The sequence below is a fragment of the Epinephelus lanceolatus genome, chromosome 6, assembly GCF_041903045.1.
Source record: "Epinephelus lanceolatus isolate andai-2023 chromosome 6, ASM4190304v1, whole genome shotgun sequence".
NCBI classification, from domain to species: Eukaryota; Metazoa; Chordata; class Actinopteri; order Perciformes; family Serranidae; genus Epinephelus; species Epinephelus lanceolatus.
The window spans coordinates 33,459,221-33,484,429 of NC_135739.1; the positions used below are offsets into that span (position 1 = coordinate 33,459,221).

General features: G+C 40.2%; 2 protein-coding genes across 2 annotated transcripts; one reads left to right on the top strand and one right to left on the bottom strand.

The window, feature by feature from the left end:
• Positions 1 to 7,065: 7,065 nt before the first annotated feature.
• On the top strand, positions 7,066 to 9,728 carry LOC117253440 (transmembrane protein 69-like). Its single transcript, XM_033620876.2, has 3 exons — positions 7,066 to 7,360; positions 8,561 to 8,605; positions 8,724 to 9,728. Exons 2-3 carry the CDS (start codon positions 8,561 to 8,563, stop codon positions 9,510 to 9,512), a joined length of 834 nt encoding a protein of 277 aa, XP_033476767.1. The 5' UTR covers positions 7,066 to 7,360; the 3' UTR covers positions 9,513 to 9,728.
• A 550-nt stretch (positions 9,729 to 10,278) lies between these two features.
• On the bottom strand, positions 10,279 to 24,938 carry LOC117253437 (mitochondrial adenyl nucleotide antiporter SLC25A24-like). The gene is made up of 10 exons (XM_033620872.2): positions 24,444 to 24,938; positions 22,277 to 22,403; positions 22,041 to 22,128; positions 17,717 to 17,828; positions 14,573 to 14,731; positions 14,271 to 14,423; positions 13,180 to 13,287; positions 12,606 to 12,773; positions 12,318 to 12,468; positions 10,279 to 11,445 (listed from the first exon to the last, which is right to left on the bottom strand). Exons 1-10 carry the CDS (start codon positions 24,621 to 24,623, stop codon positions 11,261 to 11,263), a joined length of 1,431 nt encoding a protein of 476 aa, XP_033476763.1. The 5' UTR covers positions 24,624 to 24,938; the 3' UTR covers positions 10,279 to 11,260.
• Between the last annotated feature and the right edge of the window lie 271 nt (positions 24,939 to 25,209).

A 25,209-nucleotide genomic window follows, 5' to 3' on the forward strand; every position in this document is an offset into this window, starting at 1 on the left:
AGCCCAGAATGGACAGACCAAACACTGGCTCCAGAGAGGACCATTTGCCTTTTACTGTTTTGTAATGTGAAACTGCTTTATAGTTCTGCTCCCAGTAAAAACCTCCTGAACAGTAAGTTATCAGAGAAAAAGGGTGAGCGCACGATAGCATGTGGTTAGGCGAGCCACCTGTCTATCTATACTGATTTGTAAAGTGGAACTGCTTTATTCAGTGTTTTTTACTGGTTTTTATCACCTGGTTCATTTGTTTTGGAGAAGAAGAGACCTCCATGGATAATTCAGCTCCTGGTGAAAACCTCCTGAACAATGAACACTAAATGAATTCTAGCCAGGAGAAAATGCTTAAATTTAGTACCAAATCTGTGTAACAAATGGTATCAACACAAAATTTGCTGTCTATGAGGCACAACTGAGCATGGGAATGACCATTATATACTCCCATCATAATGTTCTAAGCCCCTATACACTCTAAACTTTCAAAGTTTGAATAGGTTCCTGACCAAAACACAATGTTTATTACAGATTTATGACTTGAAAAAACTTGAGATACAGTGCTGAGCTGCATATCATTTAATTAATCTTCAGGTCCCAAGCTTTCTGATGATGTATACGTGGCATGTAATATATATAAATATGTGTATGTATATATATATATATATATATATGTATATATAGTGTACTGTATACCTGTTGTATATTGAAAGCCTGTTAACGTTCTCCTTTGTGTGCTGGTTTAATAGTTTGTTAGTGAAAGACAGAAACTGTCTTAGCGGCATTGTCAAAGTTTGTTCTAAAACTAGTCCATATATCCATTGCTGAGAGCTTTGTCACCTTCTACCTATGCCAATCCTCAATGCCTATGTGCAGTTTCATATAGATTGACCACGTCAGTGAGTAGAAAAACGTGGGACAGACAGAACGACTGACTGACAGTTTCTGTGATTATGTACAGCATACCATACCATGACTTAGTCATACCAAAAATTAGAAAAAAACAACATTCGGCCACAGGGGGAGCCACAGCGATCGGTCGCATTTTAGCCATTTTTAAGCATTTTTCTGTTGTTGTAGCGCCACCCAGTTGCCAATTAGAGTTAAATTTCTCCAGTCACCTTGAGGCATCCTGTTCTACATATCTACCAAGTTTAGTAAAAATCGATAAGGCGGTTAGGCCTAGATAAGAAATTAGCTCTCTAGCGCCCCCATTTTGTTTGATGGGGTCAATAATGGAGGGGTCCCCTCAGATTATGTGTGCTCATATGCCTACAAAGTTGCGTGGTGATCGGTGAAACCCTTGAGATGTTATACACCTTTATGTGATGAGCCACGCCCTCCGCAATATTCATTGCCTTATAGAAGCTCAGTTTTAGTAAGTTTTCCAACTTTTGCCAAGAGGGAACTTTAGATATTGGTCCCTAGATTATGTTCACTGAGTTTCATGCAGATCGGTCAAACTTCCTAGGAAGAGATCGATTTTAAGTGTTTTTCAAAAATTTCAAAATGGCGGAAAATCTGTATACCCGGAAGTTATGGGTTCTTGGGGCAAATTTGTTCCTCATGAGGAGAGGCATCTCTGTGCAAAGTTTCATGTCTCTACAACATACGGGGCATGAGATATGCCCATTCAAAGTTTGCAATTTCAATCGGTTGCTATAGCGCCCCCCTTTGGCCAATTGGTGTAATATTGCTTCATTCGCATCCTCCCATGACCCTCTACCACTGTGCCAAATTTCACATGGATTGACCAAGTCAGTGAGGAGAAAAACGTGGAACAGACACACAGACAGAGTGCAGCTGACTGATTTAGACTCTGTGGGAGAGACAGGCACTCCAGAAAGCAAAAACTGTCATCAGCAGCGATCATGCTCTGTCCAAAGAATTCACACTTATGACACCAGGGCGGCGTTATCTGCCCCCACCCAGGAAGACAAACTGTTACTCCAGGTCATTCATTCCCTCTGCCATTAAGCTGCTGAATGCAGAGTTTTTCTTTCTTTTCTTTTTGTATTTATTTATTGTCTTATGTGCAATATACTCATGCACTTACTGCAGTTCTCTAACTGCTTTTATTCCCTTTTAATTCTGGTTTGTATTTCTTGTTTTACTTGTTGCATAACTCCAACTCCCCATCCGTCACTTATTGCGCTCCTCTATTACTGATGTGTGGGAAGTATGTTTGCTCATGTGCAGTGGGTGACTGTAGAAAATGAATTGCCCTTAGGGGATAAATAAAGCTTTTTCTGACTCTGACATATAATGTTGACCTACTATCTCCTAAGATCCCCTGTCCCCCTTAAAAAGGACAAAAATGGGTCTATAGTAGGGAGACATGGAGTGGAAGAGGCTAGTCTGATGTACATATATCAGAAGCCCAATGAATGTGATTGTAATTATATAAACTAGGGTACTTTAAAAGCTTTTAAGGTTGCATAATTCCTCCAGCATGATCTAAGCTCCACCTGGGGCTCATTCAAGTTGAATGTGTCAAGAATTCCTCTTCAGGGAGGCAACTAGCCATAAGTGCCTCACCTTAAAGAGCTCCTCACTCTGGCTCTGAGGCTGAGCCCAGACACCTTGTGCAGAGCTGTCATTTTGACTGCCTGAATCTGAAGCCTCTGTCTCAATGCTGCCGAGAGCTATTGACCATAAATGTGGGCTGGAACGTAGGTTGACTAGGTTGACTGGTTGAGGGCCTCGCCTTCAGGCTCAAGGACAAGGAAAAACAGTGAAGCTTAACGTTGTTATGTGTGTTGCTGGCCTATTTATAGAACACTCTGACCAAGAAAACTGTATATGTTTACATGTATTATTCCTAAAAAGGTGCACAGTTTAATTATTTCAGAAGTCTCTGTTGTCTGCTCTATTGCTGGTTTCTAGTTCTTCTTAAGCACTTAATGTTTGGGAAAAAAACTATGTTACTTCACTACATTAATTTGGCAACTGTAGCTTTTACAAGTGCAGATCCAAATTTTATGTGCAAAGCAGCTTATCGCCATCATAATACCTCTATTACATAATAATATTACAAGTGATTCAAGCACTGTACTTAAGTGCAGTACTAAAGTAAATGTACTTAGTTACTCTCCACCACTGGCTAAGTGATTTATATTTGTAATGTTTTGGCTCAGAGTCATGTGTCACTCATCAGAGTTGCTAAAGCTGAGGTGGCTCAAAGAATCATAGAAATCTTTGACCAGTTGACAGTTTTCCTGCGCTTTCTAAGTGACGTGTGCATGCAGAGTTGCACTGTTTATTGGCAAAGAGAGTAGTGTATTTGTGTGTGTTAGTGTGTGACAGAAGCAGCACATTGCTTTGGAAGCTGACACACCCACAGGATGACACAACTGCACCTACAATCCTGTTAAAACAGGACAAGGAGGAGAAAAGTGCTTTGTAGTCTTCCCTCACTGCAGAGACTGACATACAAGATGCATAGCGTGACTAGACGAAACCTACAATTTCAACTGGAGCACAACAAACAGGAAGGAAAGGTTTTCAGACTCTGAAAGTTTAGAGCTGAGAACCAAAGTAAAACTTTCTGGGAACTTTACACAGGAGAAACTGATCCTGTGTTGCTTCAATTTTGTGCCGAGGGTGTCTTCAGCTTCACTGGGAGATCAAATGTCGTCCACGTCGTTCTTCTCAGTGACAGACCTCACCTGTCCAGTTTGCCATGACATCTTCAAACACCCTGTAATCTTGCCATGCAGCCACAGCTTGTGTGAAGCCTGTCTGCTGGAATGGTGGAGAAGGAAACCGCAGGAGTGTCCAGTCTGTCGGAGCAGGGATTCAAACTGCAGACCACCTTGTAACATGGCAGTAAAGAGCCTATGTGAGTCCATTGTACTGGAGACAGCTCAGAGAGTCTCTGCAGGGTGGGAGAATCTCTGCAGCCTGCACTCGGAGAAATTCAAGCTCTTCTGTGTCAACCATCAGCAGCCAGCGTGCTTTGTCTGTCGGGATTCAAAAAGACACACAAACCACACATTCAGACACATTGATGAAGTTGCGCAGGATCACCGGGAGGAGCTCCAGAAATCTCTGAAGATCATGAAGTGGATACAGAAGCTTTTTAATACAGCACAAGAGCCTTGCAATCAAACAGCAAAACAAATTACAGTCCAGAAACCACACATGGAGATGCAGATGCAAAGGGAGATAATGAGGCTTCACCAGTTCCTACAAGGGCAAGAGGAGGCCAGGATTACTGTACTGATGGAGGAAGAGGAGCAGAAGAGTCGGGTGATTAAGCTGAGGAGTGAGGATCTGAGCAGAGTGACAGAGGCTCTTTCAAGCACAATCGGAGCCATCGAGGAGGAGCTGAGAGCTGATGATGTCTCAATCCTGCTGAACTACAAGAACACAGTGGAACTAATCCAGTGCCCCCTGCCAGATGATCCAGAGCTGGTCTCAGGAACTGAGACAGATGCGGGCAAAGACATGGGCAACCTGGTTATTACCACCGTCTGGGACAAGACAATAGGGGCAGTGTCCTGCACTCCTACTGAACTTTAATACCACTCATCCAAAACTCATCTGGGGTCTCATTTATAAAAAAGAGCATAGGATCCATACTAAAAATATATGTATGAACAAAAGCCAAAAATGGTGTGCAGCAAAAAAAAAAAAAAAAAAAAAAAAAAAACCTGACAATTTCTATGATCAGGCTTCATTGCATCTGCATTGCCAATTTCCTGTCTACAAAATGTTCATAAGCATGGGTCAGAGTTTCTCCCATCAAGTCTGGTTTTATACATCACACCTTTTGCATGGAAAGTGATGTACGCCACTTTCAGGTCATTTTGTGACACGCAGTGTTTATAAACGTGTGATGTAAAGGCAGGCACTGTAGCAGCTTCCTGAAAAGGTTATAAAAAATGTTTTTAAAAAAAGTGACTAAGTGTCTAATTTTAAATGTAAATGCTGCAAGAAAATTGCAAGCATAGACGTGAGGAAAGTGGGCACATGGGCCAATAAATGTTTTACATTGTTAATTTGGACACTCTCAGCCAAAATCTATGTGTTTGTAGTTTTTACAGTTTCAGTTTTTTTCTGAATGTTCCCACAGTACCAGTGACTCTTGAAGCACTTAAAACCATTAACACTTGTAGTCAAAGCATTGACGGTGTGCCAAACTGAATGCACTTTTTTTGCTTCACACTTTAGAACACACTCTCACAACTGCTTTACACTCAGTTTGCAAGTTAACACACTTCTAGCTGAACAGTAGTCTCTACATTGCTACACTATTTTGCTAATTGCCTTAACAAGTTTTAAGGTTTATGGCCAGACCCACAAAGGGGGCTAGACTTAGCCAATTTTTTCTATGTTTTTTTCTAACACAAATTTATTTGTGTATGTACTTTCCCTTATTTGTAGTTTCATAGTTGGAATACACATCCATACTTTACACATTTGGATAGCTGTGTGGATTTGTGTTAACAGTTTTTTTAATGCTTAAACACTAACAGTGATTCTTAAAGCAATATCTTTGAAACTATTAACACTTGTAGCCAGTGCATTTACCAAGTGTGCTAAACTGAATGCAGGCTCTCTGCTTTACACACAGTCTGTAGTTTGAAAACACACTTTTTGCAAAACCATGAACAACACGTTGGTTTTTACTCAGCTTGCAATTTAATACACTTTAAATTAAAGTGTAGTCTCTACATTACAGCACTATTTTGCCAATTGCCTTTCCACATAGAAACATGTGAAATCACTTTTAGATAATGAGTTCACTTAGAAATCAGAGCATGAGCACTATAACAGGGCACAGGTAAACATTTGGACAATACTGAAGGCCAATATTGGACAGAGAGATGTGGATGAACTTTTATGGGCCGATCCCTATTTTTCTAACAGAAATGTTTTGGTTTTCTACTTCTGCTCCGAAGTTGTTTGGGAAGTTTTGGAAATTTTTTAAGAAAAAATCTTTCCCACCTTATTTATGTTAATGGGGTATGGTGTTTGGACAACACATCTTTATTTTCTTGACCTTTTTGTTAAATGGAAGAAGGTGAAGGGAAGCCTCTACTCAGTGAAAGACAGATTGCATTAGAGCTCACATTATGAGAAACAAGATAATCTAGTCTGATGAAAACTCTCTGGCCTCAGCTCTGAGCATCCTGTCTGGAGAAAAGACACTGCTCATCACCTGCCCAGTACCATCCCAACAGTGAAGCAGGGTGGAAGCAGCATCATGCTTTGGGGGTGTTTTTCAGCAGCAGAGACTGGATGTCTGGTCAGGGTCGGGGAAAAGCTGAGCAGAGCAAAGTACAGAGATATCCATAATGAAACCCTGATCAAAAGCGCTCAGGATCTCAGACTGGACTGAAGGTTCACCCTCCAACAGGAGAATGAACTGAAGCATACAGCCAAGACAATACAGGGACAACTCTGAACGCAACATAACAAAGTGTGACAAAAGTGAGGGTGTCTGAATGCACTGTGTAAAGTCTTGCACTGGGTAACTTTAATTCCTGTATTTTTAGACTCACTACATTTGAATGTTATTACTTTTAGGCCAACAAATGAATACATAGGCTCATTATTTCTCTGTCTGAGTTTTTTCTTTTATGTTGGGAAATAAAACACTTTATTTCATGGGTCCATGATATTCTGAGCAGTTTCATGAAAAATAACTTTCTTTTGTTTTGTTTTTTCCAATTTATGACCTTAGTAATTCTAAAATTCTTATTACACACCCAATTTCCATGTATTAACACACACACACACACACACACACACACACACACACACACACACACACACACATTTAGTCTCTTTGATATATATTTATCTCATATTCTGTCCACATTTACACATAACAATAATATAGAAAATATAATAATAATTGTTATTAATATTATTATTGGTAGTAGTAGCAGCAGAAGTATAATCTATTCATTTCAATTTTATTATTTTTTTTGTCTACACATAAACTGATGCCTTGTATGATCGATACGACTGATACGTCACGAACTGAACGATGCACTCGTTAATCAGTTGTGCTAATCGATAACCGAGTATCTTTACTGATGTTGAGAATAAAAACAACTGGAAAAAAAGAGTAATACGCGGCCAGTTTGAAACAAATGACATACACGTGTACGTTTGCAGTAAGTTTTTGTTAAATTATTAATATTTACATGTATTTTTAGGATAGCTTGTCTTGATATAGACTAATTGTATTCTAGTGGAACTGTAACGTTAGTTCTGGGCTGCTTTCTAACGAACACGGAAGAAATAAGCCGCGTACCAGCGGGTTTCCAACTGCTGTGTGACCCCGGGGATAAATACGATTTATAAGAGAGATAAATGTTTTTTTCTAGGACAATGTTTTCAGCTTGAAACAGAGGTAAGTGTAGTGTCTGTGTTTCATATTAACCGCTGAGACAGTCTTCAACCGTGTAACTTACCGTTAACTCAGCCATGTTGTGGTGGTGTCGGATGACACACATAACACGAACCAGTCTGCACTACTTAAACACATTTAACTTTTCACACTTTAATTATGTGTACCTGTGTGAGGTGTATAGTTGTAGCTAAATTTCAGTACAGTTGAGGGAAGAATCTGCACCGGGGAAGACCCAGTAAAGACAGACTGGTTTGACTGGTTTCTGTCAGTGTCAGGTGATGTGCAACCATGTACCCTCTGACAGGACAAGAAGTGTGCCCCATGCATGAGAAATAGCAGCATGTGGATTGTTTAATTCATCCTTTTAGTAATGTCTGTCAATAAGGTTGTGCCAAGTAACACGCTATCAAAAGATTATCTACTGAAAATTAAAAAAAAAAAAAAAAAAAAAAATCAAGGCAATCATATCTCTGTATTTTGTTCATGTAATTCACGTTTGTATGACATGTTAGCCTACATTTGAATATTGTCGTAAATTAGTGTGAATTCACCCTCCTTCAAGGGTAAATAATTATTATGACAATAATGCATTGCATTTATATAACACTTTTCATAACACAAAGGCTGGAGTCTTCCAAAATATGTAAAACCCTCCATAATGCACAGTCTCTGCCCCACTGTCAAGTATTTTATTTCAAACATACTTCAGATGATAACTGGTAACCTTGGAAAATATTAAAAGTTGGTTCTTTCCTAGCAAAAATTACAGGGGAATTCAAATAGTTAGAAACTGGATTTTCAACCTGCCACAAAATGTGTCTCCTCTCTAAGATGCACGGTCTCTGCTCTAACGTCAAGTATTTCTTGTTGTGTATATGTATGTTAGATAAGAGTGAGATCAGAAGAAGTTTAAACGTCTAACAAATTGGTTTTCTATAGTTACTTTTTAGGTAGTTTTTAAACTACATGGTAGAACAAGCTGTACAAATGAAAGCTTCTTCTGCTGGTGGGCTTTCAATGCACATATGCATGGTGTAACCACCACAAACAAGTGTCACGCTGAATTATTTTTTTCTTTTTTTTTATTATTATTCCTATTTTGATTTTCTTTTTGTATTTTAGCTTTGAGTGAATGAGCCTTTATTGTGCAGCTTTGCTCTGTCTGACCTGATCTGTTTATCTTCTTCTTTTTCTCATCAGATGCTCTCTGCTATATTTCAAAGAAGCACTTTTGCTGCCCAGAAGGTAACAGAGCTTTTGCTCCAAAAACTCTTTAGCTCACATTTCTAACAATGCCTCATTTTAAAACTAAAATGTTTTTTTTTTTTTTTTTTTTTTTATAATCTGACTGTCTTGTCTTCAGGTATGGCATTGGGCAGGTCCTCCACAAAGATGCTGGACATCAGCCCTGAGCAGGGCTTCAGATGTTGGATCCAGTTCCCTGCAGAGCTGCTGGGCCTCAACGGCAAGGCTGCCATTCTCAGAAAGGAGCGATGGACGAGTAAATCCTCCTGCTGTCTTCGGTTTCAGGAAGATTGAGCTGTTCCAGAGGACCCAGACTCATGCAGCTCCATTTTCAGCGAGGAACCGACAGTTCCATTCCTCTGCTGCGAGGCTGAAGAAGCGACCAGAGCAGCCTGAACCTCCCAGAGAGCTGGATCTGCTGCGCTATGACATGAAACACTTGTGGAAAAGTCCTAAACCTGCCCTGTACCTGGGGTTTGCAGGGCTGCTCCCCTTTGTCACCCCCACTCTGCTCATGGCTGTGACTGAGAGCTACTATCCAGAGTTGGCCTACGCTCAGTTAGCTTATGGCGCCTCCATCGTATCCTTCCTTGGTGGATCCCGCTGGGGATTCGCTCTTCCTGAGAGCAGCCCAGCCAAACCGGACTGGATAAACCTGGCCAACAGTGTGGTTCCCTCCCTGTTAGCGTGGGTGGCCATGCTGATGAGTGACAGCCTTGTTTCTGCAGTCACCATGGTTATCATGGGACTTGGAATCTCGCTGCATTATGATTTGTCTCTGCTGCCTACTTACCCCAGCTGGTTCAAAGCCCTGCGCAATGTCCTGACCATCGTGGCGTTTTTATCTCTTCTTGGTACACTTGTAGTTCATGGAATATGCCCAGAGAAGAAGCTATTCTTAGATTAAAAAGTATAAATATATATATATATAAAACTAGAAAGCCACCATGCTTTTGAATTTGGTCAGTCACTTTGTCAGTGATGTTTTTGAAGCTACCACTAGGAGTCGCAGAAATCAGACATTTTTGGAACACCACACAGAACTGAACAAAATAGACAGAAAATGTGGAAGCTCTTGCTCAAATGTCAAATAAACGCACTTTTGTCATTCAACACACCGTCATTTTTATGTGAGCTGATTGTTCTCTTTTCATTGCACAAAGGTCTTCAATTTGTGATATGAAAGAGTAAAAAGAAACACATTTCTAACCAAGAAATGTTGAATATTTTTGCTTGACTTCTTCAGCCTTATTCAGAAACAAAATATCAAAAAGGATGTTCTGAGTGATTAAGCAGGAAGTGGACAAGTGGAAAGCAATCTCACTTCACTGCCATCTTTAGAGCAATGCAACAAGCTCACAGAGCCGGGGTCAGACAGCTAAAGTCAGAAGTACTGACACCGGTGGGAAAAAGGCCATTACATAAGATCTGAAGTGGAGTAATCTGTACTTAAAGCTGCCGGGGTCAAATGGCGCAACACACTCATGTGAAAGGTTGCACTCAGTTTAGAATACATCCAGGTTTACAGTACAACTTTAACAGGTTTTCAAATCACAGCCGATTCAGTGCTTGGCTTGACATGTGCCACACATTTATGACAAACATCAAATCTATTAATGCAAATTCAAATACATTTTCAAACAGACTGAAATAAATTCACTCAAAATACCTCATGTTTGTTAAAATGGTTTTATTAATGTAAACACCACCATCTAATGAACCAAATATTGAAAGGCAAGAAAAAAAATAGAGGGTGTAGAAGTCCACAGATATCTGAGAAACAGCACATAAGGCACATTACTCTCCTGTTCACCAGACCCACTGAAAAGGTGCAATAATGACGTCCTACAAAAAAACAGACCAACAACACTGGGGTGAAATCCATTTCCAAAAGTGCAAACCTGTCTCAAATATACCAGCATGTGAATCCCCAAAGAGTAAATACAGTATTGCACTTCAACAGTTTCCTCAGATTTCAACATGAAACAGCTCCCCACTCACAAAATACTACACCCTATTGTAGTAAACTGTTTATAAAGCTCAACAAGTGTCTGTAAATGAATGGAAGGTGTCAATTTTCAACTTTTGGTGTGTCTACTTTTGATAAAGAAAGCAAAAGAAAAAAAAGAAAAATGTGTGTTTTGGTCAAGTATTAGAGGAACATGTGGCATAAAAGCACCCATACTTAAAATGACTGATACAAAAACATTACCATTTCTACCCAAATCCACAATAACACAACTTAAAATGTCTTGAGTGTTTTTGGTGTTCGGACTCCCCATCTTTGGTTTGAACTGAAAGTCAGTTGATCCAAACTGAGCCGAGAACTACAGTGCACTATAATCTGTGGGTGTATCCTAAATGTAAATTGGACAAATTACTAACAGATGGAAACACTGTAGAAGTCTTATTAATCATTATAAGCCCTGTGTGAGAACTGCAGGATTTTGTAAACTATTTTTATAATGGCTCAACAGTTTAGCCAAAGTCCTGCAATCACTTTAAAAACTTCTACAGTGACTCCATCTTTGGTGACCTACAGGTAAACAAGTTCTTTACGACAGATTTCCTAATATGTTTGAAAGGATGTGTTTGAAATACGAAAAAATGCTGCTCATCCTCTGACACTCTCACACAGTCACACATGACTGCTGCCTACTTTTGCTGAATACCCAAGTTATCCCTCATGTGCTCATACACCACGTAGCTGATGCTGACAGCAGGTAGGACCTTCATGAAATTGGGCAGGATGCCACGGTAAAGTCCAAAGAAGCCTTCGTTTTGCAGAATGGTCTTCACAATCTTGGTCATGGGCAGCTGCTCTGAGCCCTCAAGAGAAGCTGAGAAAAAAAAGAAATATTTAAAAACAATGTGAAAAAGCAAAACATGATGCCTCCTGCCAAGCCTATCGCCTGCGTGGGGGCATATAAATATTTAGGAGCTTTTGGGCTGAATCTGCAGTAACTGATGTTTTGCCACTTGGGGGCAGCAGAAACAAGCTGTAAACACAACTATGATATAACATCACCTAATGAAGTTGAAACAGTTGCACATAGTTACCAATCTTGGAACCCAACAGCTATTGGTGTGACATTGGTGTGGGAGGAACGGCTAATATTTCTGTGGTTAACATGAGGAAAGCTCTGCACACTGTAGCTCTTGTATTCTATTTCTTATTGGTCCAGCTCACAGACTGTATATAAAGATGGACACTTACTCCTACTGAACAAAAAAGAAGCCAATATATCACAAACGGCCTCTGTCAGCTTGCATTTGTGAGGTCATTTGGAGCCAGAGTCTGCGGCGCAGCAGCGATCCCCAGGTTATCACATCCTGCCCATACACTTGTCCAACCAATAGCATGCAGCACCATTGATCACGAGCACAACAGCTGGCAGACATAGGAAATCATGGCCTCCTTTTTATAGCATCAAATATCTAATGAAAACCAAACTTATCAGAAAATCAAACACTTGAATATACATCAGTGTAATAAGTACTACCTAAAATGACAGAAAGCGTTTATTTGATGCGTACGTTGAGTTTTTAGATTGGCCCATGTCCTGTCCACTAACATGGAGGGGTCGGGGTTTATTAAGTAAATTATTTTCTACCTTTCATGTAAATTCCTCTGGATATGATCACTGGGTAAATGCCAACAGCACTAAATTAAAAGCTGACAGAATTTTGAACAAGGTTTGGTTCTCTGTACCTTGTGCCTGCATCCTGGTGCGGACCAGAGCCAGGGGGTAGCTGGCCAGCTGTCCACAAGTGCTGGATAGAGTACCACAGCCAAGCAGCACCAGCACACCGGGGTTGGCTGAGTCTTTGGCGTAGTGAGACAACCAGAGGTTCTTCAAGCTCTGGTGGGGACAGGAAAGAGGTTGTGTGTGATTAGTTGATTTTGCAAAATAAAAAAGTGACATCTATACAACATAAGTGCAAACCCTTCACTGTTTTAATGACAGATGACACATGAGAATGATTCATGAAAACATACCTCGTACACTGCCAGATCTATGCCAGCATAGGGGATGATGCCGATGAGATTGGGGACGTAGCCCTTGTAAAATGCCTTCACTCCCTCAGTCTTCAGGATTTTCTTGGCACAGTCAAACATTCCTGAGTACTGCCCGGTCTTCCTCAGGGTCAGACGGGTTTTCATCACCTGTGGGGACAAAGTGATCATCAGTGAAGCTGTTCTGTACCTGAGAGCACTTCTGCTGACACTTTGTGGCAGCCAGCAGCTGCTGAGGCTTAACAAATAAGGATGTAGCCTTCAGTCTGACTGAAGGTGAACAACTTGTGAATGAGTTTGTGTCAGTATTGATACATTATGTTACCACTTCACCAAAAAGATCGAGGTGGGAAATTTGCATTATCTTTCTAAAGTCACTCACATCTTTCAACTTTGCTCTTTATTTAAGGTTTGACTGAAAGAGGCAGGGTTCAGAGGACCATTAATGTAGACCTAACCTAGATAACTATCATCATCAAAAGTATATGCAAATACATTTTCTGGCACTCTTAACGGCACTCTTAATACACCTGTAAGTGCCTCCGCCTCTGCTTACCTCCATGGGGTAGATGGCAGTTTGTGCTGTGGCTCCAGCCAGCGATCCAGCCAGGAACCTCTCGTGGGTCTTGATCGTCCCTGGTTCACTGGCCAGCATCTTCTTATACTGATGAAAGACAGTGACGTGTATGGGGGTGAGAAAATATTGATTCTCATGAACACTGTAATGATCTTAAACTTAAACTTAACATGCAAAGGCTCTTGGCAGTGAGTGAGTCAATTTGTGCTGTGTTGTGAACCCCCGAAGGCTAGATCCTTCAGTGTTGTAATTCATCCTCAGCCATTTGACTCTTCCACTCCAACATAACAACATATTGCTAGCTTAAACCATGGACTGTATAAAATACTGAACGTAACCAACATGATGTCACCCAGTCGTTTGAGGACTCTGGTTTTAAACCTTGACTTTGGAATTTTGCCCATTGCCATTGTAGATTTTTGGAGCCAAAAGAGACCATAGTTGGACAAGAGGGTGGAGATAACCCTGACACTAACTGCTAGCTTGGTTAGCATTGTGCATTTACAGGTATTTTTGCTGGTGAAAAACGGGCTTAAAATCATTACTAAAAAAAGTCAATATTCAACTCCTTAGTCTTGTAGCGCAAGCAAATGCTGAACATGATTTTTTTTTTTTAGACAAATCAAAACTTTACACTAACTATGAACTGAAAGCATGTCAAAATAGTGACAACTGTTCCTTTTTTGGCACTTCCACGTTGGCTTCATTTTTCAGAGGTTGCCGATTGGTGTGAACACAGACAACACAGACCTATAAAACTGGCAGTCACAAGTTTGCATCGCTAGCATTGACTATAATCCTAAATCCTAAATCCTTATTTTGCTAACAGGTATTATAATATATTGCAATATATTGAATTGTAATTGCTGTATCGTGATACGTATCATGCCGCCGGACCTCGCCATTACTCTATTAGTGTCTGTAATTATCTTCAGCTGACATTGTGTCTTGGGATGTCATTATAAATTTTTCAATACATCAATGATCTTTGATATTGAAAAGATTACATCAATAGTGACATGCTGCAAAACAATACAGTGCATCTATGTATCTAGCATGTTTCTGTTTACCTTCTCATAGGCCATAAATTTAATGGCCGTCTCCGGGGCGATCTTCAGCACGTTGATACCATTTCCTCTCCACAGAGACGTCGGGCCTCCTTCTTTTAACATTTGCTTAAAACCACTAACCAGGCTGATTTTGTTGGTCTTGGTGGAATGCACCTGTACATTAAAGAAAACAAAAACACCTGTAAGCCATTACTTAAAAATGTATATACATGTATTATGTCGTTCTAAAGGCACCATTTAGGTTATATAAAATACAAACATGACCATGACAGACCACCAATTAAAAAAAAGTTTTGACACACCTGCATGAACACCTTCATTCTGTCCAGTGGGGCAGTTCCTGTACGGGACACGGCACCGGCCATGGCCCCCGCTGCCAGCTGCTTCCACCACACACCGGTTGTCTTCTCCTCCTCTGTGAACTCATCTGGGATGGAGAGGCTGTCACCAATGTCCAGCACCTACACAAAACAAATATAATTAAACCACGGTCAGACACATTTAAATTTTGTGTCAACTGTGTTTAGTTTCATTATCAAGGAGCTAAAAGGAAATGTGAAACTCTCACAACTCTTAAACAGATATGCTCATTAATAGCCAAAACATAAGCTGTCAGAATAGATCTGTCTGAATTTTACTAGAGCTTTGTACTGTTCAAATATGAATTTTATGCATATTTTAAAACTGACGGAAGCCTGTGTTTGAGATTCACGTTATTTGAATCACACCTTTAAAACCACATGATTACCTGCTTCGCCTTGAACTTAATTCCTGGCAGCACTGGTCACTCAGCATATCCTCATCCAAAGTCTTACATAACAACAGGTCCATGCTGTGAGATCAATTACATCATTGCACGACACTTTTATGAAACCAGGTGTTTGAGTATAAACAATGTTCTGTTTCGCGGAGTCTTTGTCAGAGATGTCGTGATTTAATTCTAAGGTCATTTTGTGGGTGTTTCAGTTACTAAACAGAGATGTGTTTCAAGGTATACAAAATATTTTGCCATCTCTTGTACAGTCATGGGAGTGGAGGGACAACACCTTACAATAAAGCTAATTAAATACCAACTGTGTCCTTAAAAATCAGAGTTGAAGAGCACCTTTGTCCCACAGTCTCATACACTGGACATTATAAGTAATTGGCTGCATTAAAGTGCATCACAATAGCTCAGATATCCATGTTAGTGTTTCCACACCCAGTATTCCGGCCTGTCAGCTTTTGAGTTTTACAAATGTACACACAACATATAAGCCAATATAAATTTCTAACATAAAAATACATTTTTGATAAAGAAAACTCATCTCTGATTAATATAAAATTGTGATATAGAAAGAGAAATGTACTAAGCAGGACATTTTACAGTTGAAAAACAATTTGTAAGTGCTCTCTAGTGAACAAACACTGTTTCTAAATTACCTTCAACATACCTCTCTGTATTGCAGTTTCTTGTAATTTATGGGCCTGCATACTGAATATTTCAGTATCTGTGATAAGATTTAATTGGCTGATGTATCAATCAGGTTCTACTATCAAGACACGCCAAGTTTTCATTCATGACCAGGAGACAACCTGGACTCACCATGTCCACCTCCACCTCATAGATCCCCCCATCTTCTTCAAAGTCGATGAGGAACATGTTTGTCTGTTGGTGCTGCTGGTGAGGGTGCAGCAGAGCCAAGGCCATCTCAACTCTGATAAAGCTGCTGATCCAGTACAATACAGCCCCACTGTGGTACAAGATCCCTCCTAAACTCTGTTCCTCAGACTCCTTTACACGATTCTAATAAAGTTCCCCGTCAGATGTCAAAAGGTCTGCAGATCAAATCCAGCCCGAAGGAAGAGAAGCTGAATCCCGAGCAGCCAGGAACCATCAGCATGAACACTGGAGATGATGTGAGGCTCTCACTGCCATAGAAGACTCCAACCACTGCTTCAGTCGCACCACTGCCTCATCTTAGCAACCTCACCCCTGTCCTGTTGTAGACTTAGGTCCTCTCTGCGCGACCTGTCCCAATCCCACTGACAAGATAATCCTCCTCAAATTAGCTTATCTCCGCCTCAGTTTAGCAGCCGCAGGTTTATTTAACCTCTGAGGTAGTGCCAGTGAACGGAGGCAGCAAACGTCAGAGATTAGCCATTGACTGGAACTGTCTGTGTCTCTGTCATGCACACATAGTGTACGTCACACTGTGTGTGTTTCGTGTGAAACTTCAGTTGAATTAGGATTTGAGTATTCTTTGTTAGTCTAACAAGCAGCAAAAAGTTTGGGAGTGAAGTGAAGCATCTGACTAAAATTAATCAGACTACATTTCTTGAACTGGACCAAAAGACTCTCTTTTTTGCAAGTTCTATACAGCCTCTTTTCCCAAGAAAAGGTCATTATGAAAAAGTTTTTGTCTCCACTTGTCTCTTTACTTTTCTCACTTCTTTTTTGGATATGAATGAGTCTCATCTGGTGACGTACAGCTACTGATCTGTTGCCAAAGTCCTCACCCAAATCCAGTATCAGCGTAAAACTCTCTTTCACAACTTTCCCTCTTAGTGCAATGGTCCTTAAAGTGATGTCTGGGACAGTTGAAGGACACTGAAGGCGCGGGTAGGACAGTTAACTGTGGTGCCTCCATATTTCTTCTGTTTTTATTAAATGGAGTTTATAACTAGGGATTTTTTTTCCTCTATGTGAGGGCGTCCGGGCATCCTCGATCTGCTCAGACTGGCCTTGGTGCCAGAGCAAAATGAAAACTGTATAAGAAATGCTTTTTCATTACCAACTGTGTGTACTGGGCTGTAATTATGCCTCATAATAACTTATAATACCTTATTAAAACAAAAGAGACATTAACAATAAGTTAAAAATACTTTAAACCTTTAAAGTTTAGTCCACACCATGACAACAGATGTTTACTTTTTTGGACTTAACCTTTGGTTATGTGTGGCATTATTTTGGTCTGTGTTTCATGAGTATATCACTATGTTAATCAGCCATGTCCAAAGTCCGACCTGGGGGCCATTTGTGGCCCGCGTACAGACTCTAAAAGGCCCTTGGCTTGTCTGGCAAAATGTATCGTATGTGGCCCACCACACAATATTGGTTAATTAAACAAGATCACTGTGTACTTCTTTCATTCACATTACAATGGCAGGAATATCGTAGTTTGTAGACATGCATCAAATAGGAACTACTGAGTTTTCACACACTGTGAGGGCTGCCGCTTTTAAGAACGGGGGAAAGCTTAATACTTATTCAGTAGAAGATAAAAACATTTTTTTGTTTTTTGAGCAACCAATATCATGCATGCTGGTCCACAGGTATTTTCACATTATCTACTCTGGCCCAAGAAAGTTTGGACACCTCCGATGATAACAAAATAATTCCATCATTATGGCTTTTTTCTCTCTCCTTCAGACAGAATAGTTACTGAGTCATGCCCTCTCCTTACCGAGGAATGCTTCCAGTAGCGGATTATCTCCTGCAGGTTGGTAGCTGGGTTAAACAGGAAATGCTCCCTCCATTCATTCCAGTCCAAAGACATGGTGCCATCCGCATCAATACTGTACAACAGGGAAAGACAGAAGACCACATTTTATGTGTTGTTTTCATCTAAAATATGAAACTAAGGTCCACTTAAGACTAACTGGGCCTACTTATTGGCTCGTAGGGGCAGAAATGGGCTTTTTATATTTTAGTGTTATGGGTTGATGATTGGGGAAATCTGTTGGGAGCACATAAACAGCACCAACGAGGGTGCTTTTTTTCAATTTTCCATCCATCCATCCATCCATCTTCTAACCGCTTCATCCTCTTGAGGGTCGCGGGGGGCTGGAGCCTATCCCAGCTGACATTGGGCGAGAGGCAGGATAAATATTTATGACCCTTTTTAATTTGCCTTTTGTATCTGATGAAGTGTAGAAGAGAGCTAACAGAGGGAGAGATGTGGGATGACAGGAAACAAAGGTCTTCAGCTAGACTCCAACTGTGGACTTAGTGATTGCATGACAGGCGCCTTAAACACCAACAGGAAATGCACAATTTGTGTTGTGAACACTGAATCCTGAACAATGTGAGAATGGACAGTGACACCTAACCAGAAGTTTAACTAACAAATGAACCCACAGTCCAGAATCTTAATCTCGTCATACTGTGATGAACAAAGAACACAAAAAAAGGATTTAGGCACTAATTTATATTTCTAAAGAATAATTAGCATCACGTTTATCAAAATAAAAGTAACATTTCATGTTGTAAACTTCATTTCACTACAAGCCCTCCATCAAAGAAAATGGATGATAGTCTATGCCAAACTCCATTTACTTTTAGACCAATTAAGCTCCTTCTTACTTCTGCTCAGTCAGAGACAGAGAGAGATTGGCAATAGACAGCGGTGTGGAAGCATGCAAACAAAACACAAAAATAAGTCACAAGAAGATTAGAGTCATTCAAATCAAACCACCAGCAATTATAACAGTAGAACAGGTTTTACATAAAATCTATTTTCAGAATAAATTAGCAAACACAAATGACATAACCAACACATTTCTTAGCTTATTTTTCTATACTTTGAAACAAAGTAATAAAAATAAGGACACCATGTGTCTCCTCCATCTCTTCTACGGTCTCCTCTGTAGCCAGTCTCTGTCCTCATCTGCCCTAAATGTTCATTTTTCCTTTATTTCTTTCCTCTGTGTCAGTACGGCTGACTGACACACTCATAAATTACTCTCTGCGGTTTTCAAACAAATCTTTCTGTCTGATTCAGAGTCATGCACATCCTGCTTTACTTCTCTTTCTACGGCGCACTGTCAAGTTTGCTCCTGTACATCTGCTGCTTCTTTGTTTATGCAAATACAGAACATACTGGACATCTCGCTGCATAAACCCGGCCTGACTGCAAAGAGCTGGGAACAATATGGAGTGTTGAACAGGATCCAATTCAGTGTAACGTGTTCATTTCAAACTTGTTTCTTTATTAGTGGTAAAATATTTTCTCTGCTGCTGTTCCACTTCCTGCTTGCATACAATGTTACCAAGTAACATTTAATGTTTGTTGTATTGTTTTTGTGCTTCCAATTATGACTAGGCTTCTGGCCAGACAGACTGATGACACATATCAAACAGGTTTCACACACCCATGTAAATCCCAGAGCTTAGTCTTATTACTATTGAATGTTGGGACACAAACAGTTGTCCCATTGTTTGTCAAAGTGGAATGATGACAAATTGATTTATACTTAGCCTTCTTATTGTTTTATCATCAGGTAGCTCCTCCAGCATTTATGAACCCAGAGCAAAAGCAGGGAACTGAATATGTGTGGTATACCTATAGTAACTGCAACCTGGAGCTGTTTTACGAAGATATACTGTGCCTGTAAAATATCTGTTGTATGAAATATTCGACAACAATTAAAACTGTACACTATTAAAAAAAGTTTTAAAAATATTATAGTCTAATCACTCTCTCTCTCTCTCCACTCCCGCTGCAGTTCTCTCTCTCATTACCGTATTTACAGGTACAAGAGCGACCGTCTTTACACAACTTTGTCTTTTTCTATTACATTCGGTTCCTTTAAGCAATTTGTTTTCTATTTTAAGACAATTTGTATAATTTTACTTTCGCTGCTACAAATGACTGTTTTCATTTAATTCCCTTTTAATATGGATTTGCACGGAATTAAAGTGACGCCACAACTTTCTAGGAAACTTATAATACGGTAAATATTCTCTCAAAGTTGACACTTTTAACAAAACACCTTCCTCGAAGAGAGTATTAGCTTAAATGTTTACTTCCGTACGTCCAGAGGAAAGCTTTGGCCGACTAAGCAGATAACCAACTGTTTCTTCTTCAACTTGAACCCCGTTTCCACCGTGCAGTACGGTACCGTACAGTTTAGTTCGGTACGCTTTTTTTCAGTTTCCACTGCGAAAAAAATAACCCTATTTCCACCACACACTTCCGGTATTGTAGTTTTGGAATCAAAAATAATATTGTAGCAAAATTAACAAAAGTAGAATGCCCAGACTACCGGTACGTCCTTACTTACCATCTGCCAGTGAAAACAAGGCAGCTAATTAACCCTGTACCTGACAGACCAATCAGCAGTCACTTCGGTTAACGAGCATTATGATTGGATGTGTGACGCGGCAGTCATTATCAGCATGCTACTAATATTAATTCCATTAGCAGTACAGATACAAAATAATATTTATGAGAATATAAAGTGTTCAAACTAGTATTCTGTGGTAGTGAGGGGGGGAAATTATTATTATTAACAAGAAAAGGTATTTCTGTAGCCTATTTAATAAACCACACAAATATGTGTTGCTCCCAGCATGCAGGACTGACCACATCATAAAAAAAAAATGAAAGGCCAGGACATTATTGTACAAATGACCAACACTAAGTAAAATGTTAAACAAAAATACAGCTATTTACAAATCAGAAAATATTCCTAAAAACATCCATCCATCCATCTTCTAACCGCTTCATCCTCTTGAGGGTCGCGGGGGGGCTGGAGCCTATCCCAGCTGACCTTTGGCGAGAGGCAGGGTACACCCTGGACAGGTCGCCAGACTATCGCAGGGCTGACACATAGAGACAGACAACCATTCACACTCACATTCACACCTACGGACAATTTTAGAGTTATCAATTAACCTAGTCCCCAATCTGCATGTCTTTGGACTGTGGGAGGAAGCCGGAGTGCCCGGAGAGAACCCACGCTGACACAGGGAGAACATGCAAACTCCGCACAGAAGGGCTCCCACGCCCGGGATCGAACCGGGAACCCTCTTGCTGTGAGGTGACAGTGCTAACCACCACACCACCGTGCCGCCCTCCTAAAAACATAGGGCACAAATTATTATCATTAATATTACTATTATTACTACTATTATTATTATTATTATTATTACAGGTAGTAGTGGTAGTAGTAGTCGTCGTAGTAGGAGTAGTAGTAGTAAGTAATTGTATTTCTTTTATTTATTTTTCTCTGACATATAGAGCTCGCCCCCATCCTGGTAAAACTGCTGATAACAAAGTGTGATAAGACAAAACAACTACAGTACTTATAAATAATGTGATCATTTAACTAATGGAGGAAGCCTCTGGGCTTCTGCATTTCTTCCATAACGGTCTACTTATCTGACATGTTATTTAAGTAAAAAAAAAGCAGGGGAGTCAATTATTAATTTACAAAAACTCATCAAAAATGTGTCCTTTTTAAAAGGCAGTGAAACATCATGGTTTGGTTAACAACTAGTGAGCAGCCCTGTGCTTATATACACCAGCAGGGTACCTGTGTAGGCTATTTATATGTGTGCCCTTTAGGTCATAGGCTTTGAAAATGTTAGTGGAGCAACCCCTTTACATATTACAGTTTTTGCTCTCATCCTGAAAATACTTTTAATTCACCCAATTGTTCACCAAACTCACCAAGCTAACAAAAACAACGTTATCTAATGGCCATTTTTTAATCAAACTCCCCCATTAACAATACTGTTCCTACATGTTTGGATATGTTCTACAACTTAGATATCTTGCCAGCTTTTTATCACGTGCTGTCAGCTCACAGCCAAGATACAGACTGAACTGGTTATCAGTGCCTCACACTGGTCCCCGCCTTTGACATCTTTCTGTCACTTGTAAGTTAAATGTAACTCCATGAGGGTTTTGCTTGGATCCAAGAGTAAGAGGAGCTGAATATTTACATGAGACCTGCAGAGTGACCTTCTTAAATTATTAGCAGCTACAAAATAAGCAGAAATACCTTTGAAGGATCTTCTCTGCCTCGCCTTTACTGATGTCCATTCCCAGATCGGCAAATGACTGCCTTATCTCCGTGATGTCTATTCGACCTGTTGAAAATGAAACCACAGTAGTCCTGACATCTCTCACATGCTGAGGGACATACATTCCCCATCACTAACATGATAGACACATCACTACACATACTCTTTAGGCACATTTGAAGTTTGCTAGATGAGATAATTACGGCACACATACCATCATTGTTTTTGTCCAAGCTCTTGAAGGTCAGTCGTAACTTCTTCTCATGTTCCTTTAGATACTTGGTGAACTCGTTGAAGTCGAGCCCCTCATCTTTGTCCTTGTCTCCAGAGGAAACTATTTTCTAACAGCAAAAACACACACACAGAATATTAGCAACCCAATGTCATCATGTTGTAGAGTTATAGAGAGGCGGATGACTTTTAGTTGAGTCTGCCACCTCCTCCTCATACAGCAGCTGGCAGAATAACGCAGCAAATTCCTCCTTTGACCCTACATGTCCTGCTTTACATTTATTCATCAACATCTGAATTGAATCATCTTTATTCATCTGTATCCTTGTTTGCAAGGATTGACTATGATCAAGAGGCATTACATTCAGTTGTCTTGCTATGTTGCAAGAGCATAATGTTGAGCACATTTGTGCTGATTCAGGATCAGTCCCTCAGGGGATAAAGTGAAACCTGAATCGCAACGTCACTTTTGAATACTTTCAAAAGTCAAGAGGTGATCCAAGTTCTGTGGATGAGTGCAATCCACATGGAAATCAATTAATGTAAAGAAAAAAACACCATGCCACTTTCAATGAATTAGTTTTTGCCTAAATTAAAGGTAAAGTTTCAGAAGATGAATTGTGGTGTTAATGAGAACACCACTGAGCCAAACGTAGCCCGTGTGCATGTTTATTACCTTTATCATATCAACGTCATGTAATTGCATAGATATGGAAAGCTCCTGTTTTACGACACGGAGCAGTGACCTTTCCTAACCTTTTTCTCCTGAGTCATACTTTTATAGTTATCAGACTCACTGATGAGTGTGAGGAATGTGATACTATTTGATTAGCAAAGGTGGGTCCGTCCTCGTCAAGTTGCAGCCCACAATAAACGCTCACCTGCACCTACAGTTTGAACTTTGAAACAGTTTCTTCACTCGCCTGATCCTGCTGTTACTTCTGCAGAAATAAAGCTGATTTCCAAAGAAGCCAGAGTGTTAATGCTCCAGGTGATATGTTACTATTTGTGTGAGAACATTCTGTCACACATTTTGCAGACATGCTGGAGCAGTTTGGGGCTGAGCGCCTTGCTGGAGGGCACCTCAGTGTTGGTAATGAAGGAAGGGCAAACACTGTTCTGTCATCTGCCTGCTCAGTAAAAGTACTGCATTCAAAAGTTTACTGCATCAATGAAGATAAAATTGGAGATAAAACAAGGATAAAAACCTACAATGAAGATGATGTGCTGTGAGTAAAAGCTCCAGAACTGCTACTAAATAAACCTTGTTGTAGATTTTTTTTTTTCCCAACTGTTGCTTCCAAAGTCAAGAACATAATTCAGACCTGATCTTTTCACCTAACTTGGATGAGAGCTCTGGAAAAAACTCCATCTGCTGATGAAGATCATGTGATATAATCAAAAGCTGCAGTGGTGAGTTTTCTAATCTCTTTAGATAAAGTTTGAAAGTGTGTCAGTCCTGAAGGGGTGATATTTCAGGATTACAACTGAGCACAGGCCAAATTTAAAGACGCTCAGATTTCATTGAACACATGAGTCAGCAGTATTTGGAAATATTCCTATAAAATGAATGTAGCATTAAGTACAAAGCACATCCACAAGTAGTGCTGACATTATTTGATGATGAATTAATGATCATTTTGATGAGCATGTTTTCATTAACTTCAATTATCAAGCAAAAATCTGAAAGTTTTACCAGTTTCTGCACCCAAAATGTTTAGATTTTATGTTTTTTGTGTTTTATATATCCATAAATGGAATATCTGAAGGCAAACAAAGACATTTGAAGATGTCTTCTTGGGCAGCTGGAATATTATAATTGCAATTTTCACTATTTCCTCACATTTAATAGACTTAAACATTAGTAATTAATCAAAAACATCATTAAAGTTGCAGTCCTGAAGTAACAATAAAGTGCCATGTATCTAAAGCAGTACTCAGGGACAGTATTTGAGTAGATGTATTTAGTTACTTCCTCTGAGGCCTGTGCTTTATTGTTAGGTTTACTGAGAGTTAATACAAAGTAATTGCAGCCTGTCCTGTTCCATCAGGAATGCAGCAGCTTAATAGCCTACACATAAAGTATTTGTGTCAACTGTCTCGCCCTGTGAGGCCTTCATGTGTGCTGTTTCCTGTGCCCATGACTCTACCTGAGCTGCTTCTCTCCCAGTCTTGATGCCCATGGCAGCCAGGCCCGCCTTCAGCTCGGACACATCCACTTTCCCATCCTTGTTGGTGTCCAGCTTGGCGAACAGATCTTCGTATGTTTTGGACGCATCATCAGCACACAAGCAGTCCGTGAAAAACAGCTTCCTGACGACTTGATACATGTTTGATGTGAGACTGAGAGCAACACAGACGCTAAGTTGAGCAATTTAACTGCTGTGGAAACACACACACACACAAGCACACACACACACAGGCCGATTCCTGCGGCTGTTGGCACTTCTGGTTTCAAGCACCAGGATCGATCCGTGGGATTTCAGAGAGATTTCCGCGGTGCAGCTTCAAAACAAAGTCGTGGAAAAATCCTCATAAATCGGTTTGGGGAACAATCCGGTAGCCAGAGGTGATACTATGAAACTTAGCATAAGGCAGTTTGCGGATGAGGTAGGCTGGCAGAGCTGAGCAGAAGGGTGGGGACAGTCGGGTTGCTTTGCCTCAGAAGACCTCCTCTTTCACTGCGCACACACACACACACACACACCACAGAGACACACCCGTCTGCAACAACAACACTCACTATGAATATTTTTTCATGGCGTGTATTTTCAAACACGAGTAGCTATATGACGGGCAGCTGCTTTAAACCTAATCTTCCTTTAAATAGTTTCCTTTCTTTTTCATTTCCTTAAACTTGTAGTTGCCGCTTCTTCAATCTGAGTTATGCGTTGTTGTGGTTTGTGGTGTAACACC

Bases quoted from the DNA above. Each gene is read 5' to 3' on its own strand.
- LOC117253440 (XM_033620876.2), top strand. From the start codon at position 8,561: ATGCTCTCTGCTATATTTCAAAGAAGCACTTTTGCTGCCCAGAAG. The intron at 8,606-8,723 runs GTAACAGAGCTT...TCTTGTCTTCAG, and splicing joins GCACTTTTGCTGCCCAGAAG to GTATGGCATTGGGCAGGTCC.
- LOC117253437 (XM_033620872.2), bottom strand. From the start codon at position 24,623: ATGTATCAAGTCGTCAGGAAGCTGTTTTTCACGGACTGCTTGTGTGCT. The intron at 14,732-17,716 runs GTAAGGAGAGGG...TGTTTTGTGTAG, and splicing joins GCTACTGGAAGCATTCCTCG to GTGCTGGACATTGGTGACAG. The intron at 11,446-12,317 runs GTACAGAGAACC...TTTTTTTCTCAG, and splicing joins CACCAGGATGCAGGCACAAG to CTTCTCTTGAGGGCTCAGAG.